Consider the following 14794-nt stretch of genomic DNA (forward strand, 5'->3'; position numbering starts at 1 on the left):
GTAGTCAACGATGAACCAGCTATTACCTGAACAGCTATGATATACAGGTTTTATTAACGATACTAGGATCTGTCTTTATCCCACAAAATGAATTCAGATTTGATTGATATCAAGATTTTCTGTCATTGTAGATTTACATGCTGTCTAATATATATGACCAGGATAATCCATAAGAGGCAGCAGGTGGTCAAAATTGACAATTTGACCACCTATAATTTGACCACCTAAAACATAGATATGGCCTCGTTTTATATTTTTGTATGTAAATCGGTCAAAATTGACACACTAAAGTTGTTATTTGGACTGACGACACAACACTTTGGGTAAACACTCTATGACTGTGATACCCTGTACATGTATTTCTTTTCCTGAAAGAGTTTTACACCAGGAAATAAGTAAAATATTTATTATGAGTATTAAATGAAAACTTGACTTAAAGATGATAAACATGTTTATATGATAATGACCTACAAACTTGTTACCCTGGTATATAGTTTTACTTTCTACTTTTCCTATTAGCTCCTTCCAAGAATGTTTATCATGATCAGAAACTGACTTGTATGTGTTTCTCCAGAAGATATATAGGTGTAATTCCTGCTTGAGTACAGGCAAATAAAATATAAAATATTGGGCTATCACTGAAAGTAGAACTGTTTTATAAATTAGATTACCTATAGCAGGTCTGTATAATATGTTTAATTCATGTTCAAGTACAGGCAAATAAAATATAAAATATTGGGCTATCACTGAAAGTAGAAATGTTTTATAAATTAGATTACCTATAGCAGGTCTGTATAATATGTTTAATTCATGTTCAAGTACAGGCAAATAAAATATAAAATATTGGGCTATCACTGAAAGGAGAACTGTTTTATAAATTAGATTACCTATAGCAGGTCTGTATAATATGTGTAATTCATGTTCAAGTACAGGCAAACAAAAATAAAATATTGGGCTATCACTAAAAGTAGAACTGTTTCATAAATTAGATTACCTATAGCAGGTCTGTATAATATGTGTAATTCATGTTCAAGTACAGGCAAACAAAAATAAAATATTGCGCTATCACTAAAAGTAGAACTGTTTTATAAAATGGATTACCAATAGTGGGTCTGTATATATGATAATACGTGTAATATCAGCTCAAGTGCAGGCAAACATGATATAAAATATTGAGCTATCATTAAAAGTAGAACTATTATATAAAATAGATCACCAGTAGTTGATCTCTTTATTGTTAATCAAATGTACTCCAGTGTAGTATACACCTGTATAGCACCTGTTAGTATGTGCAGCACGACCGTACAATCTCATTATCAATCACCTGAACAGCCGTTATTTGTCAGCACCCATGCAGGTATATGCACCGGGTAATGATGTAATCTTTAATCAAACATCACTTTATCGACTCCTATATGTAAGATGTCAGCTTATCTGTAGGTTACCTGAGATTCCATCATAAAGGAGTAATTTTTAAGTAGGTTGTTTACAGCACCTCCCTTGTATATTAAGTAATTCTAAACATGAAATATAACGATTATAGTCTATTACTTCTAATATACCTCTCATTTAAAAGTCAGAAACTCATTTCCTTTAACAAAAACTTTCAAATTTGGTAATTGTGATTATCAAGCTGTTTTGATAATAATTATGATAAAGTCAGTTACATCACCATAAATTACCTGATAATTGTGCTTTATATGTAACAGTAGAAGAACAAAATTCACTGCCAGACTAGGATTCAAACCTGGGACCCTCCTAACTCTAGCCAGATGCTCTACTAATTGAGCTAGCTGGTTGACTGGCGATCGACCCAGTCTGGTCCTGCTACGTCCCTCCCTCCTTTAACAAAGTCTTTGACCCCAAAGACACACCAAACCCGATACCACCTTCTGTGGGTATATTTTGTTGGGCACCAAATATAAAAGGAGAAAGCTGAAATGCACAGCCAGACCAGGATTTGAACCCGGGACCCACTGAACTCTAGACAGACGCTCTATCAATTGAGTTATCTGGTCACCAGCAAATGACCCAGTCCAGTTATGTTACATATACAAAAGCACAAAATAGTATATATAATTATATTGGTACCTGTAAAATCTTGAACTGTAGATACCAGAAATACAGCTAATTTCATGACTTATTATAATCTTGTACTTCTTCTCCAAACAGTGTTGCTTAATAACTATATTTGGATATGTATGATATTTACCTGTCATTTTGAGCACTTAGTTAAATGTTCCTATCGTTATAAATCCATGATATGAATACACATTATTATAAACACGATCCAAAATCACCAATTCCACCAAAGAGTTACTTGTTGAATTTGGTTACATATTTGTATGCAGAGATAGACGACACTTCAGTCTGGCGAATACATGTAACTCCAGGCTAGGATGACATAGGTGTAAAACAGTTACTCATCAGAATAACTGTCCACACACAGGTACAAACAAGTCTGCCATTCCCCCCGAGTCTCTCAAGTAACAACATGGAACTACGGAGAGCCCCCGTAACTCTCGTATCCACACACCACACAAACTCCCCTAGCTACAGCCCACACTCCTATCACAGTCACAGAATTGTATCAAGTCGTACACACAACTGCCTTACACTGATAATTCTGTTCATTGGTTAACTACGTTTCCAAGACTCAAGAATGTAGCAAGTGTGTCACTCAAAAAAATTAAATCTTGATCGATGGATCGATTGCCTCACCATTGAGGTAACGGGTCTGACTGATAACAGGTAGGTATAGAGTATGTTTGCCTATGTAAGATTATCAGGGAGTCTGTACATAGTGTAGTCGAGGGCGTAAACTTCCACTTACCCTCACTGCCAGACAACAGGTGGAAGCACAGCAGTATACAAGTGGTAGATACCACAAAAATATGTGCAAGTCATACTGTTTTCATATTTCTAATTGACAATAGATTTTTATCTTATGAATATTGATGTTTAACAAACAAAATTAAGAGTTAGTATCCATTTGAGCTCTATAAACTAGGAGTCAATAACCATTGTGAGCTTTATAAACTAGGAGTCATAACCCAGGTGAGCTTTAACTTATAAACTAGGAGTCATAACCCAGGTGAGCTTTACAAACTAGGAGTAATAACCCAGGTGAGCTTTAATTTATAAACTAGGAGTCATAACCCAGGTGAGCTTTAACTTATAAACTAGGAGTCATAATCCAGGTGAGCTTTAGTTTATAAACTAGGAATTAATGCCCAGGTGATCTTGCTCCATAAATTAGGAGTCAATGCTCATGTGAGTTTTATAAATTAGGAGTCAATGTTCATGTGAGTACTATAAATTAGGAGTCAATGCTCATGTGAGTTCTATAAATTAGGAGTCAATGCTCATGTGAGTACTATAAATAAGGAGTCAATATGCAGGTGAGCATCAAAAACTAGGACCTTTTGTCATTTACACTTATTACTGACTTGGCTAGAGAGAATTTGCTTTTAACTCAATCATGATCAGTAGAGCATTATAATCTGTATGGGTTTGACTCCTACAGCTCATCAGTATTCAGAAAAAAGACATACCTATGTAACATTACAGCAATTGTTCAAAACCAGATGAATTCAAAGACAATATTTTTTTCAACAGAAATAGTTAATCCTTCCAGATGATTGTGTAGAACATGGAAAAGTAATACACTGTAAAATTGATTAATGCTGCAGCAATTTCACCAGATCAATGATACCATTGAATTGTACACTGATGTGTACATAGAAATTTCTGTGAGGTGACACACCTGATCAGTCCTAAGATGAAGTGAAACATCAAACAACCATTTCATTCACCCCTGAAGACACATTTGAACTCTTCCAATTCAAAGGTTAGTGTAGTTTATTATGAAATTTCAGGGGTGAATGTCCCAACCTCAAGTCACCCTTAGCATGGCTGAAATGATTATTGTCCTGGAATTTCCATCCAACATTCTTCGTTCTGACTTGACTATCTGGAATGATTCTTCAATCAATATACATTATTGTAGAACAAGGTTTTCAAGTTTTATTCATAAATTTTTCAAACAGATATCGATGATCTACTATGGGCAGTATCGCATCAGTGTGGGTGACTAGAGTTACAGCATCCCTGAGGATGAGTGACACAATTAAACAGTATAATTACCAGAATCTGTAACCGAGTATTGGAAACTGTTTTACCTGACATGACTTTAGCTTTGATAAATTATTTCTGAAAAGAAAACCATACCTTGCGTCCCCTTTGATGAGAAATAATCAAGATGAAATAAACAAAATATAATCAACAACAGTGTTCTGGTTAAAAAACAATGTGGGGCTAGACCTGGATTCAAACCCTGAACCCTGGTAAGCAATGGCTCCAACTGATGGAGCTACCTGTTCGACAGAAGTGTCCTGGCCCCATTGTTCTACAGTTTACAGTTATAATCAAACGGAGGTTAAGGGAAAGTTACTTCATAAAGGTAAGAGAACACAGGGACAGGGATCCTTATCATTAATTAGCATTAATTTATACTGTAGTTCATTTCTTCATCTGCTTTATACTATAGATTTGTGATCCAAAGTACTACCAGTGTGGCTGAACTACGACACACAATTTGGATAGGAATGGAACGCTACACTAGTCATTAAACTGCCATGAATAAGAAACTGCTTTATTACATATTCTAAAATTTAAAAGCTCATATCTGACACAGAAATTATATGATGCTCCCTTATGTAAATATTCAAAGATTATTTTTTCACAAAAGAGGAATGTAATACAATATACTGGTAACAATACACAACAGCAACAGACACTGTTTAATAAGGTTGAAAGATGTGTGTATCACTGTATACAAAATACAGTCCAAATTAAATGTGTGCCCAAAACCTTACCAAGGCCATCCGCCCTGAGCTTTGACAGTACAAATAAATTCAATATTCTTTTAAATCCTTCAACCTTTCATCAAAAGTTAAACCTAAATTGAAAATTTCTTTCTAAAGAAATCAGTTTTTATTTGTATGTTTGCATATTAGCTTTTGTTGAAGTATCTTGAAGATAAATGACCTTGTTTAGAAAATCAAAATTAATGGAAAAGTACCAAATTTCAATAAATCACTTCAACCTTGGAGGCTGATCCACTTATGGCATGCTAGGATATATTCTCATATATATGTATGGTCGTCATTTCAATCGATAGCCGAGACGTCACTTGTTGAAAGGAACCTTACATAAATTAAAAGTGAATCGCATTGATTCATGTTTACAATTCCATGTGCCTCCTGTCGTTTAATAATTGCATTACTTTATAGATAATTTTTGGAATTGTGCCGAGTTTAACCTCTCATTTAAGAATCCCTGTCCTACGGCAAGCAAAACAAGAGAATTCCACTGTGGTTTTTTTTGTATACAGTAACCTCCCTTTAATTTTGTATTGGATATAAACGTAATTTGGTTCGACCAGGAAACTACCACTGTCTAGATATCTGAGTAGGTTAGGATGACTGTATTGTGATCAGAGGTCCAGGGTTCGAATCCTCATCTGCCCCCATTGAATTTTTACTTTCATGACACTGTTGTTATCTTTATCGTCTATTTGATCGTTTTGGGTGGTCAGGTGGCGCTATGGATAATGCATCTGCTTGGCCTTTCATCAAGGCGGCCAGGGTTTGATTCCACGATCAGACGTGAAAAGATATGGGGTCACCTGTTCAGCTACATGGGTTTTCTCAAGGTAGTCTGATTTCCTCCCACAATTAGACCCCTGGGCAATAACATCCGGGCCAACAAGAGTGATTAATATAAGTTGAAATAACTTGTTTAATAATCATTGTAAAATATTTAAAGTTCATATTTATTCATTTTATTTTACTTACAAAAAGTTCTGCAATGTATAGGTTTTCTTTTCAGAAATGACTTAAGAAAGCTATTGTTATGCAGGTAAAAAGTTTTGAATTCCTAGTTGCAGTTTTTGGCAGTGGAACTGGGATCTTTAAGGACAAGATAAAGGTAAAACATTCCTGTGTTACAGTAATTAGTACCAATGTGTGAACACTCTGTTAGCCGTTCAAGGAACGCTTGTTCGTGTATAAACTTAGCCGAGTGTGTACCTGTATATACACCGGTACCAGGTCAATATTGACAATAAAATGTCTATCACATTTAAATCTATGTTTAAAGCAAACACTTGGATATCTGCAGTTAAAATCGCAAGATTACAATATTAACCCACTGGTATGTAAATAAATACACAATGTTCAATTGACATTAAAAAACTTGAATCTAAGTTCATTGGATTTAATTCTCTTGGAGTTAAATCGTATAGCAGTCTATAACAATATTCCGTCTGAATATATATAATGCATGTTTGTAGTTACCAGCGGAATTCTTATTCCACATATAAAGATGGTTCTTTGTTGTTCACCATTACTAACAATAATTACTTTTTTGGGTTACAATTTTCTTCCTTCATTAAATTTCCTTTGGGAAAACCAATACAATGTATAAGTATGTGTATCATAAATGTTTAAAATTGAACCCTTATTATATAATTATTACCCCCATTAAAGCTACACTACACCAATTAACTAACACTACATTACACATATGGCTGACTGTTTATTGTTTGCCCACATAGCTTTAGAATTATAGGCCCCATCATAACTTAAAAACAAAATCAGGAGTTATTAGTATAATATGAGGGAACACAGTTGCTTTATGAATGAAATGACATGTGGTATGTACTATAATGTCGAGTCTATTACCAAGGAAATCATTCTGATAGCAATCACCCCCATGGTATTTCAGTTGTGTTTTACTTTTTTTGGTATACAGAGATAGCCTATAAGGGATTGAATGGTAATTTTTCAATGTTTATGCTGGTATGAAAGCAAGTTGATTCAAACTTATTTCATAAGACCTGGCTTTATGGCATATGTATGCAACTTACTTGTGTTCATAATTGCATGAAACTGCTGTTCAATATGCATGTTTATATTCTAAAGTTATAATCTAAATACTTTATTCCTTAATGTAACAATTCATAATTAATCTAAATATTTTATTCCCTAACGTTTTCTGTATTTAACTGTCTGGTTCATTAGTACAATTGATATCCGTTTATATACAAATTTCTGTTCTGGACAGCAGAACATCCCCTGAATGTTTGCTATTTACAATGGTACATGTATCACATCATGTGAAGTGGGAAAAGGGACAAAATGACACTGATCTCGTTGTATTCATAGCTGTATGAACATTTTTTTTCTGAAAGTGTTTTTACAGAGACTGGCAGCACACAATATGTTATACATATCACATACCGCATATATATGTACTTATCTTACCTTATTCATGAAAAGGTCCACAGAAAAGTAAAACTCCCATCCTATATCAATACTGATCCATAACGCATGAGGTAAACTGATGTGATATTAATAGCATCCAAGACCTGTCAAACAATAACCCAGGTGTGTATTGTAATACACATTCTCAGGTAGATAGCTATAACCTCCAAATTTAAACCTGATGCAGATGGAAGGACAGCTGATATGATATTAATTCCCTTTGTTGATGAAATGTTTACACTTGTTCACCAAGGTTCCGCTACATTTACTTACACAGGTAACAGACCTACCTATGAACACTATTTCATTCTGTGATGTCTAAAAATCCACACCATCCCATGGTAACGAAATTAACCCTGTGCATGACAACCACAAACATCCACACAACAAATCAAGTAGGATTCCATAACAGGAACGCCTCCTACCATCCCTAGAGTGTCACAGTGGACAAGGCCAGTAGTAATGGGAACTGGTCTATATTAGATTGATAGGGATGGTCAGGCCTCCTTTCCCTGGTCTTACGGCTGAATCTGACTTCAACTTAATTACTTGGGGCATGAAATATTAACGCCAATATCTGCCATTTCTCCCACTGCCTAGCCCTAGCCCAGTCTGTCACTGCCGGTAATACACAGATCTCACTTCCCAGTACAGGAGTATACACAATAATCAACAGTATTATCAACAACAGTTCACACACTAATTGAATTCAGTACAATGCTGTATGGTAGATGTCTCAGAGTTATCCAACACACAATCTTACATTGTATTTATATACACACACACACATATATCTATATGGAAACAATGAATACATATAGGACTTTAAATGATTATTAGATCCATGAAACAATCTCAGAAGTTGTCGTTTGAGTGAGGCTTATTTTAAATTTGTTGATCGAGCTAAAGAAAACTTCAGAGATATTTTTTCATTGCATTCATATAACACAATACTGAATAGCTATATGATAAAATTGATTTTCATGAAATGTTCATACCTACTAAACCAATAATCCTTTACTTGGCACTCATGACAGTAAACCAGTTAATTATTATTTCTGAATCTGTGTCACCTTGTTTGCATGTAGGTAATAAAATATGAAATATTCACACAGAAAAGCACTATTGTACTGAGCTTACAACTTTTCTGAGCTTGTCTTATGGAAGCCTACATGTACATGTGGTACAACCCATACTGTATTATTGTATACACGTACATGTGGTACAACCCATACTGTATTAGTGTATACATGTACATGTGGTACAACCCACACTGTATTATTGTATACATGTACATGGGGTACAACCCATACTGTATTATTGTATTCATGTACATGTGGTACAACCCATACTGCATTATTGTATACATGTACATGTGGTATAACCCATACTGTATTATTGTATACATGAACATGTGGTACAACCCATACTGTATTATCGTATACATGTACATGTGGTACAACCCACACTGTATTATTGTATACATGTACATGTGCTACAACCCATACTGTATTATTGTATGCATGTACATGTGGTACAACCCATACTGCATTATTGTATACATGTACATGTGGTACGACCCATACTGTATTATTGTATACATGTCCATGTGGTACAACCCATACTGTATTATCGTATACATGTACATGTGGTACAACCGATACTGTATTATTGTATACATGTACATGAGGTACAACCCATACTGTATTATTGTATACATGTACATGTGGTACAACCCATACTGTATTATTGTATACATGCTATATATGACCAGCCATAGGTATATATGTGTATGTACAGCAAGGTTCAAGATACTTGTCATTACAATTCACTTAGATGTCAAATATGCAGTGGACTGCAATTATCCAGCCATCTTCTTTCTCAGTAAAAAGGTAGTTGGACTGCAAGACTGCATTTCTAGAACAATTAGCCAACCTGTCCCCTAAAACACTGACGGTAGTATCTATGTGAGTTTGTAGTGTTAAATCAAAAAGATACTGGGCTATAATGGTTACAGGATTAAGGGCCATCACCAGTACCGCACATTAACAATGACCATTGTCTTGACGTCCAAAAGCTCTCTTAGTGACCGTCAGTCAGGTGTAACATAAGTATTTCTGTACAATTGGGGCACGTGGCTGTGCTGCTAACTTTACTTATCAGTAAGAGAACAAAGCCCACCAGAGTTGAAGACAGATCAATCTTTTTTTTGTTTTTATCCAAAGGCGTTAACAGTTACCAAAACAGTTCAGCACATGTACCTAAAACCCCCTTAAATATATAGACCAGTGTTCTAAATGAAAAACAGTATCTAAAGAAAGATGGCTCAATGCAATAAGAACAAAAACCCTACACTTCGGAAATCACCTTAACCTGTAAACCAGCTACTCATTCACCCCTACATTCCCCCAGTATTTAAACTGGACTTGCCCAGTCTTTAATTTGGTATGGTTCAAATGTGACTTAAGGGGTTACTGGGTTAATCATGACTGAAGGTACACATATGCATACACTTATACAGGAACTCTATATAGTTTACCTAAATATGCAATTATTGGAAAAAAAGTGACATGCTCCATGTTGTCCTAGCTGTCTAAAGTTCAAATCCTTTGGTTCTTTCTTAAGTATCCAATCTGATTAAAACCAGATCTTTGATTCCACTCCGATAATCTACGTTCGGAGCGGAATCAAATATCTGGTTTTAATCAGATTTCTAAGTATCTGAATATATTTATTTTTAGTTGATCGTTTTTCAAGGACTTCACACTCGGGTATTTATCCAGCTTTAAAAAAATGTCCACTCTGAAAATGGGAAAATGGTGGGAAAATCTAATGAGCAAAATAAAATGACGGAAAGATTTGATATTCCATGTTTCAATTTTCCCTTGGTATTTTGTGAATTTTCCAATCCATTTTTTCCGAAAATGATGTTATGTGAAACTGCAGGTTTTTTTGTTGGGGGGGGGGATCTTTGGAAGAAGGGGTTTTTTGTTGATGATTTCACAACGTCTTATACTAAGCCCTATGCACATGAGGTCCTGATTAAACAGATTTTGAAGTAAATTTGGGGGGATAAAGCCCATTTTGTATTGGAACTGAAGTAATTTTTTCAACTCAAACCACAGGCAGAGAATAAACTGTAATTTTATTAGGTATGGCTGAAATAGATTTATTTTCTTTATGAATAAAACTATCAATCTTACATGTTAAGCTTAGCTATATGTAAACTATCAAGCATTATAGATAGGTATACAGGCCCCGGGTAATAAGAGCCAATACATTTGTATCACAATGTAAAGATAATTTTGTTCACAATATGAGGAGCATTTATTCTGAAGAGGAAAAATAAATACCTGAATTTAAAATAGTGTAAAGGAATCCCTGTTCACACATACACCTTTAGATAGTATAGGAAATATCTCCCAAAAAAGCTTCCATAATGATTACCTTACATTATAGAAGCAATAAGTGTAATTTTTAAATTTTGCAAATAATGCATGAAACTTTTTTTATCAATATCAACCTGGCTAGACCTGAATGAGCCAACCTGGGATTAATAACACTTGGTTCGGATACATGCCACTATACACTATGCACATACGGCCAGGTAAAACATCATACATAATTCATGAGAGCATACAGGCATTTACGACAGTAGCAACATTTGATCAGGCCTGGCACAGAACATTGCTGTAGGTTTAATTGTCATACTGTGTACATAAACGACACACGGTACGTGGCTGATCACTTTTGTTCCATCTATTCTTAAGAAAATTACTTGGGATCTGTTCCCAATATGAAACTTTTTATCAAATATTACAGTACATTGATGTTTGTTACATATAAAACCATGGAATTAGATTAGGTGTTATCTAAGTCTGTGATAAAACCAAGTACATGCATTTGTGTTATGGTCAATTTTACAATTTAATGCTTGCAGTAGGCCTAGACAGAAACTTTTTTTTCTAAAAAGATGTAAAAGCAGTGCGTCATCAATCTAGGGAGATGGTAAAATAAGACTTGAAATCCATAGACACAGCATTACAAACAGGAAAACCCAAAATGTCTTCACAAGGATCCATATGGACTCATTTGAAATGTTCTTTTACTACCTGTAGCTGTCAAAATGCAATGTGAACATAGTGCAAATTTCCTACCTCCTTCACTAGACTTAGTTATTTTTTGAAACAAAACAACCTGTCATAAATGTTTTAACCTGGTAAAAGATTGTCAGAATTGATAACTAAGGGGAAAATAATCAAAAGGAATTCACCTTGGTGTTTATATTGGATTTATCATCTCATGATCAATGTACTGCCTCACCGACGTATCCCATCCCACCCTAGTCTGATTTATTCTGACGTTTTATTGACTTATCGACGACTTATGACTTGTCGTATCGACGACAGACCGATATGAAAAAAGTCGATAAATCGTCAGAATAATTCGGACTAATCCCACCCCTAACTCTCCCTGAAGAAAAAACAACATCTAAATACTAATCTCTACCTAACAAGACTGAGCTTATCCGGTATCTCAAGACTCCATGATATAACACAAGTGTAACATATTATAATGTTAAATTAAAGTCTGCTATATAAATCCTGAGGGGATAAAAGAAATAAATTTTAGGTGAAATATGTTGTATAAACCGTCACCATTTTCAGATGGATATGTTGTAAATGTTACATGACAAATACATTTCTTTCAAAAAGTTACATTTTACCGTTACATTACTGTACCAAATGAGCAGGACATTGAATCGTTAATTAATTTATGATGTGGAATGTCCACTTCAATTTGGATGTATAATTACCTTAATTGTTTAAAATTAACAGAAATCACCTGTAAAGGTAACCGATAGAGAGATTGAACAGAACTTTAATAAGCTCTCAATAAGTAAATACACAACACAATGGCGTGACATAAGCCATAATAATCCCACTGATAGGACGTTCAAACGGCCCATGCTTTCATTTTCGTCGGTTACCTCAACAGGTAGGCCTAACTACCGGTAAACTCATTCACAGCATGAAACACTAACATAAATTACAAATGCCGGTGGCAGGTTGATAAATACGAATCGTATCAGAGGTTACTTACATGTATGGCTGCCTTATCAGGAGAAAACCCGGTCCATTCGAGTCTTGTTTATTCTTGCCGCCTGGTATCCGCCATGTTGTAAACAACAAACTGACCTCGACATGGCTATAGTAACTCGGTCACGTGATCAAGCACATGCAAACTGACAGATGGCGCGGAAATCAAATCGATTAATGCACAATTTTCATTAAAACAAATAGACAACATTTTATCCAGATATATAGTTCATTCTGTGCATGTTGTTTTAATACCAATATTGCTTAAAATTAACTATCTAGCCTGCAAGTATAAAAGTCGTCTACGCAGAGATGTAATATATACGTCTCTGGTCTACGTCAATTAAAAAAAATGAATTAAAAATGTCATTAAATAATTAAATTATTTGTTGAGTATTTTATCAAAAGATAATATAATTTAGAGTAATATTTATGACATTATTCTACTCATTGTCTTCTTCTTCCATTTACTGCGGCAGATCTCATAGATATGAGTGCAGTTGCCGTTTTCTGTGGTGTATGGGTCCCAACATGTAGAGGCATACTCGATAGTCGGTCTCACTAGAGTGGTATATGGTTGTGATTTGACTTTCTTGGAGCATGATGACATATTGCATCTCAGGAAGCCCAGTGTTTTGTTAGCTTTACTTACAGTGGAGTGGATGTGTTTACCCCAACTGAGGTCATCCGTTAGAGTAACCCCCAAGTACTTGCTAGCTGGTAGGTTATCCAGCAGCGTGTTATGAAGCTGGTAACCGAACTTAACTGGGACTTTATTTTTGGTTACATTGATTATACAGCATTTGCTGGCATTGAAGTTCATTTGCCAGTCAGTCTCCCATTGTTCTAGCCTAGCAAGGTCTGGCTGGAGTTGTTTGCAGTCGTCCTCAGACATCATCTCCTTATAGAGTAGACAATCGTCTGCAAACAGTTTGACCTTGCAGGAGACTGACTGTACCAAGTCGTTTATATAAACGAAGAATAACAGTGGCCCAATGACCGTCCCCTGGGGTACCCCAGAAAGGACAGGGACCTTGTCAGATTTGGTCCCATTTAATAAAACAAGTTGGTCTCTGTTGTTTAGGAACGATCTAATCCAGGAATTTGTACTGTTTCGAATGCCAAAGAAGTGTAGTTTAGAAAGAAGACGTCCATGAGGGACCTTATCGAAAGCTTTAGAAAAGTCTAATAGGGCAATGTCTGTTTGTGATTTGTTGTTTATGTTCCTAAGGATGTCATCTACCGTTAGAATTAGTTGCGTTTCCGTAGAATGTTTGGATCGAAAGCCGTGTTGAAAGTTGGTGAGTATATTGTTGAGGTCTAAGTGATCCATGACATTGCTATGAATGATGTGTTCTAGTAATTTACAGGTGATACAAGTTAAAGAGACAGGACGATAATTTTCTGCAGCTTGTTTGTCACCTTTTTTAAAAACGGGGACAATGTGTGCCTCGCGCCAATCTTGCGGTACTGATCCAGAGTCTAATGATATTTGGAAGAGTTTTGTCAGTGCTGGTGTAACTTCTGCAGCAAGCTCTTTTAGTATTCTGGATGGAATGCTATCAGGTCCAGATGCCTCGTGTATTTCTAGTCGCTTCAGGAGCTTAAGGACACCTGGCTCACTAATTTTGATATCTGGCATAGATTTAAAACACTTTATCACCTGTAATCCAAGAAAACTAAATATATTATTGTGTCAATTACGCAATAATGCAATGATCACTTGATAGTTGATCCATCTTGTTCTTGTGGTGCATCTTGTGAAAATGCTGAACATTATTTCTTCTTCTGTCCACTTTATACTAACTATAGACATTTCATAACTGACATCACTAATCATTTTGGATATTCATCTGTTGATCTAGTAATGCTTATCTTTCTACTGATGATAATTTATTTATTCTCTCAAAAGTTCATCAATACATTTCTGATACTAACAGATTTAAGTAAAATTAGGACTGTTTTCATTGCCTCTTATTCTTTTTATATTTATTTATATGTATATATTAATATATATAGATATTTTTTTATTTTTTATAATTATATAATTAATAGGCTTTTGAGTAAGGGCCTGTGTGTGTGAATACTTATTTATTATGTGTGTATGTGAGTGTGTATGTGTGTAATGGAATGGCTGTAAGTGTACAGAGTGTGTCTTGTTGATCTATGTACTAAATCTATGCTTCTTGTCAATCAATACCGGATAGGAGAAGACTTATATAGGCTAAGCCTGCTGTCTCATCCAATTGTGCCATTATTTTATCCAATAAAATTTGTTGAAATCAAAATTGAAAACACTAATATCTATATTAACTAACGGAGATGAACTTTCTTGCTTCTCAATTAACCTGTGGTATCCCATTTAAT

At 35.0% G+C, this 14794-nt stretch overlaps 1 protein-coding gene across 2 annotated transcripts in view; it reads right to left on the reverse strand.

The window, feature by feature from the left end:
* The window catches only part of LOC110462249, an 89532-nt gene extending 86967 nt beyond the window's left edge, over positions 1–2565 (reverse strand). For both annotated transcript variants that reach the window (XM_021516134.1, XM_021516135.1), the window contains exon 1: positions 2213–2565. In XM_021516134.1, the coding sequence (XP_021371809.1) occupies positions 2213–2219 (7 nt within the window). In that variant the 5' untranslated portion in view covers positions 2220–2565. The remainder of the gene's footprint in view (positions 1–2212) is intronic.
* Between the last annotated feature and the right edge of the window lie 12229 nt (positions 2566–14794).

The sequence above is a fragment of the Mizuhopecten yessoensis genome, unplaced genomic scaffold (assembly GCF_002113885.1).
Source record: "Mizuhopecten yessoensis strain PY_sf001 unplaced genomic scaffold, ASM211388v2 scaffold10765, whole genome shotgun sequence".
NCBI classification, from domain to species: domain Eukaryota; kingdom Metazoa; phylum Mollusca; class Bivalvia; order Pectinida; family Pectinidae; genus Mizuhopecten; species Mizuhopecten yessoensis.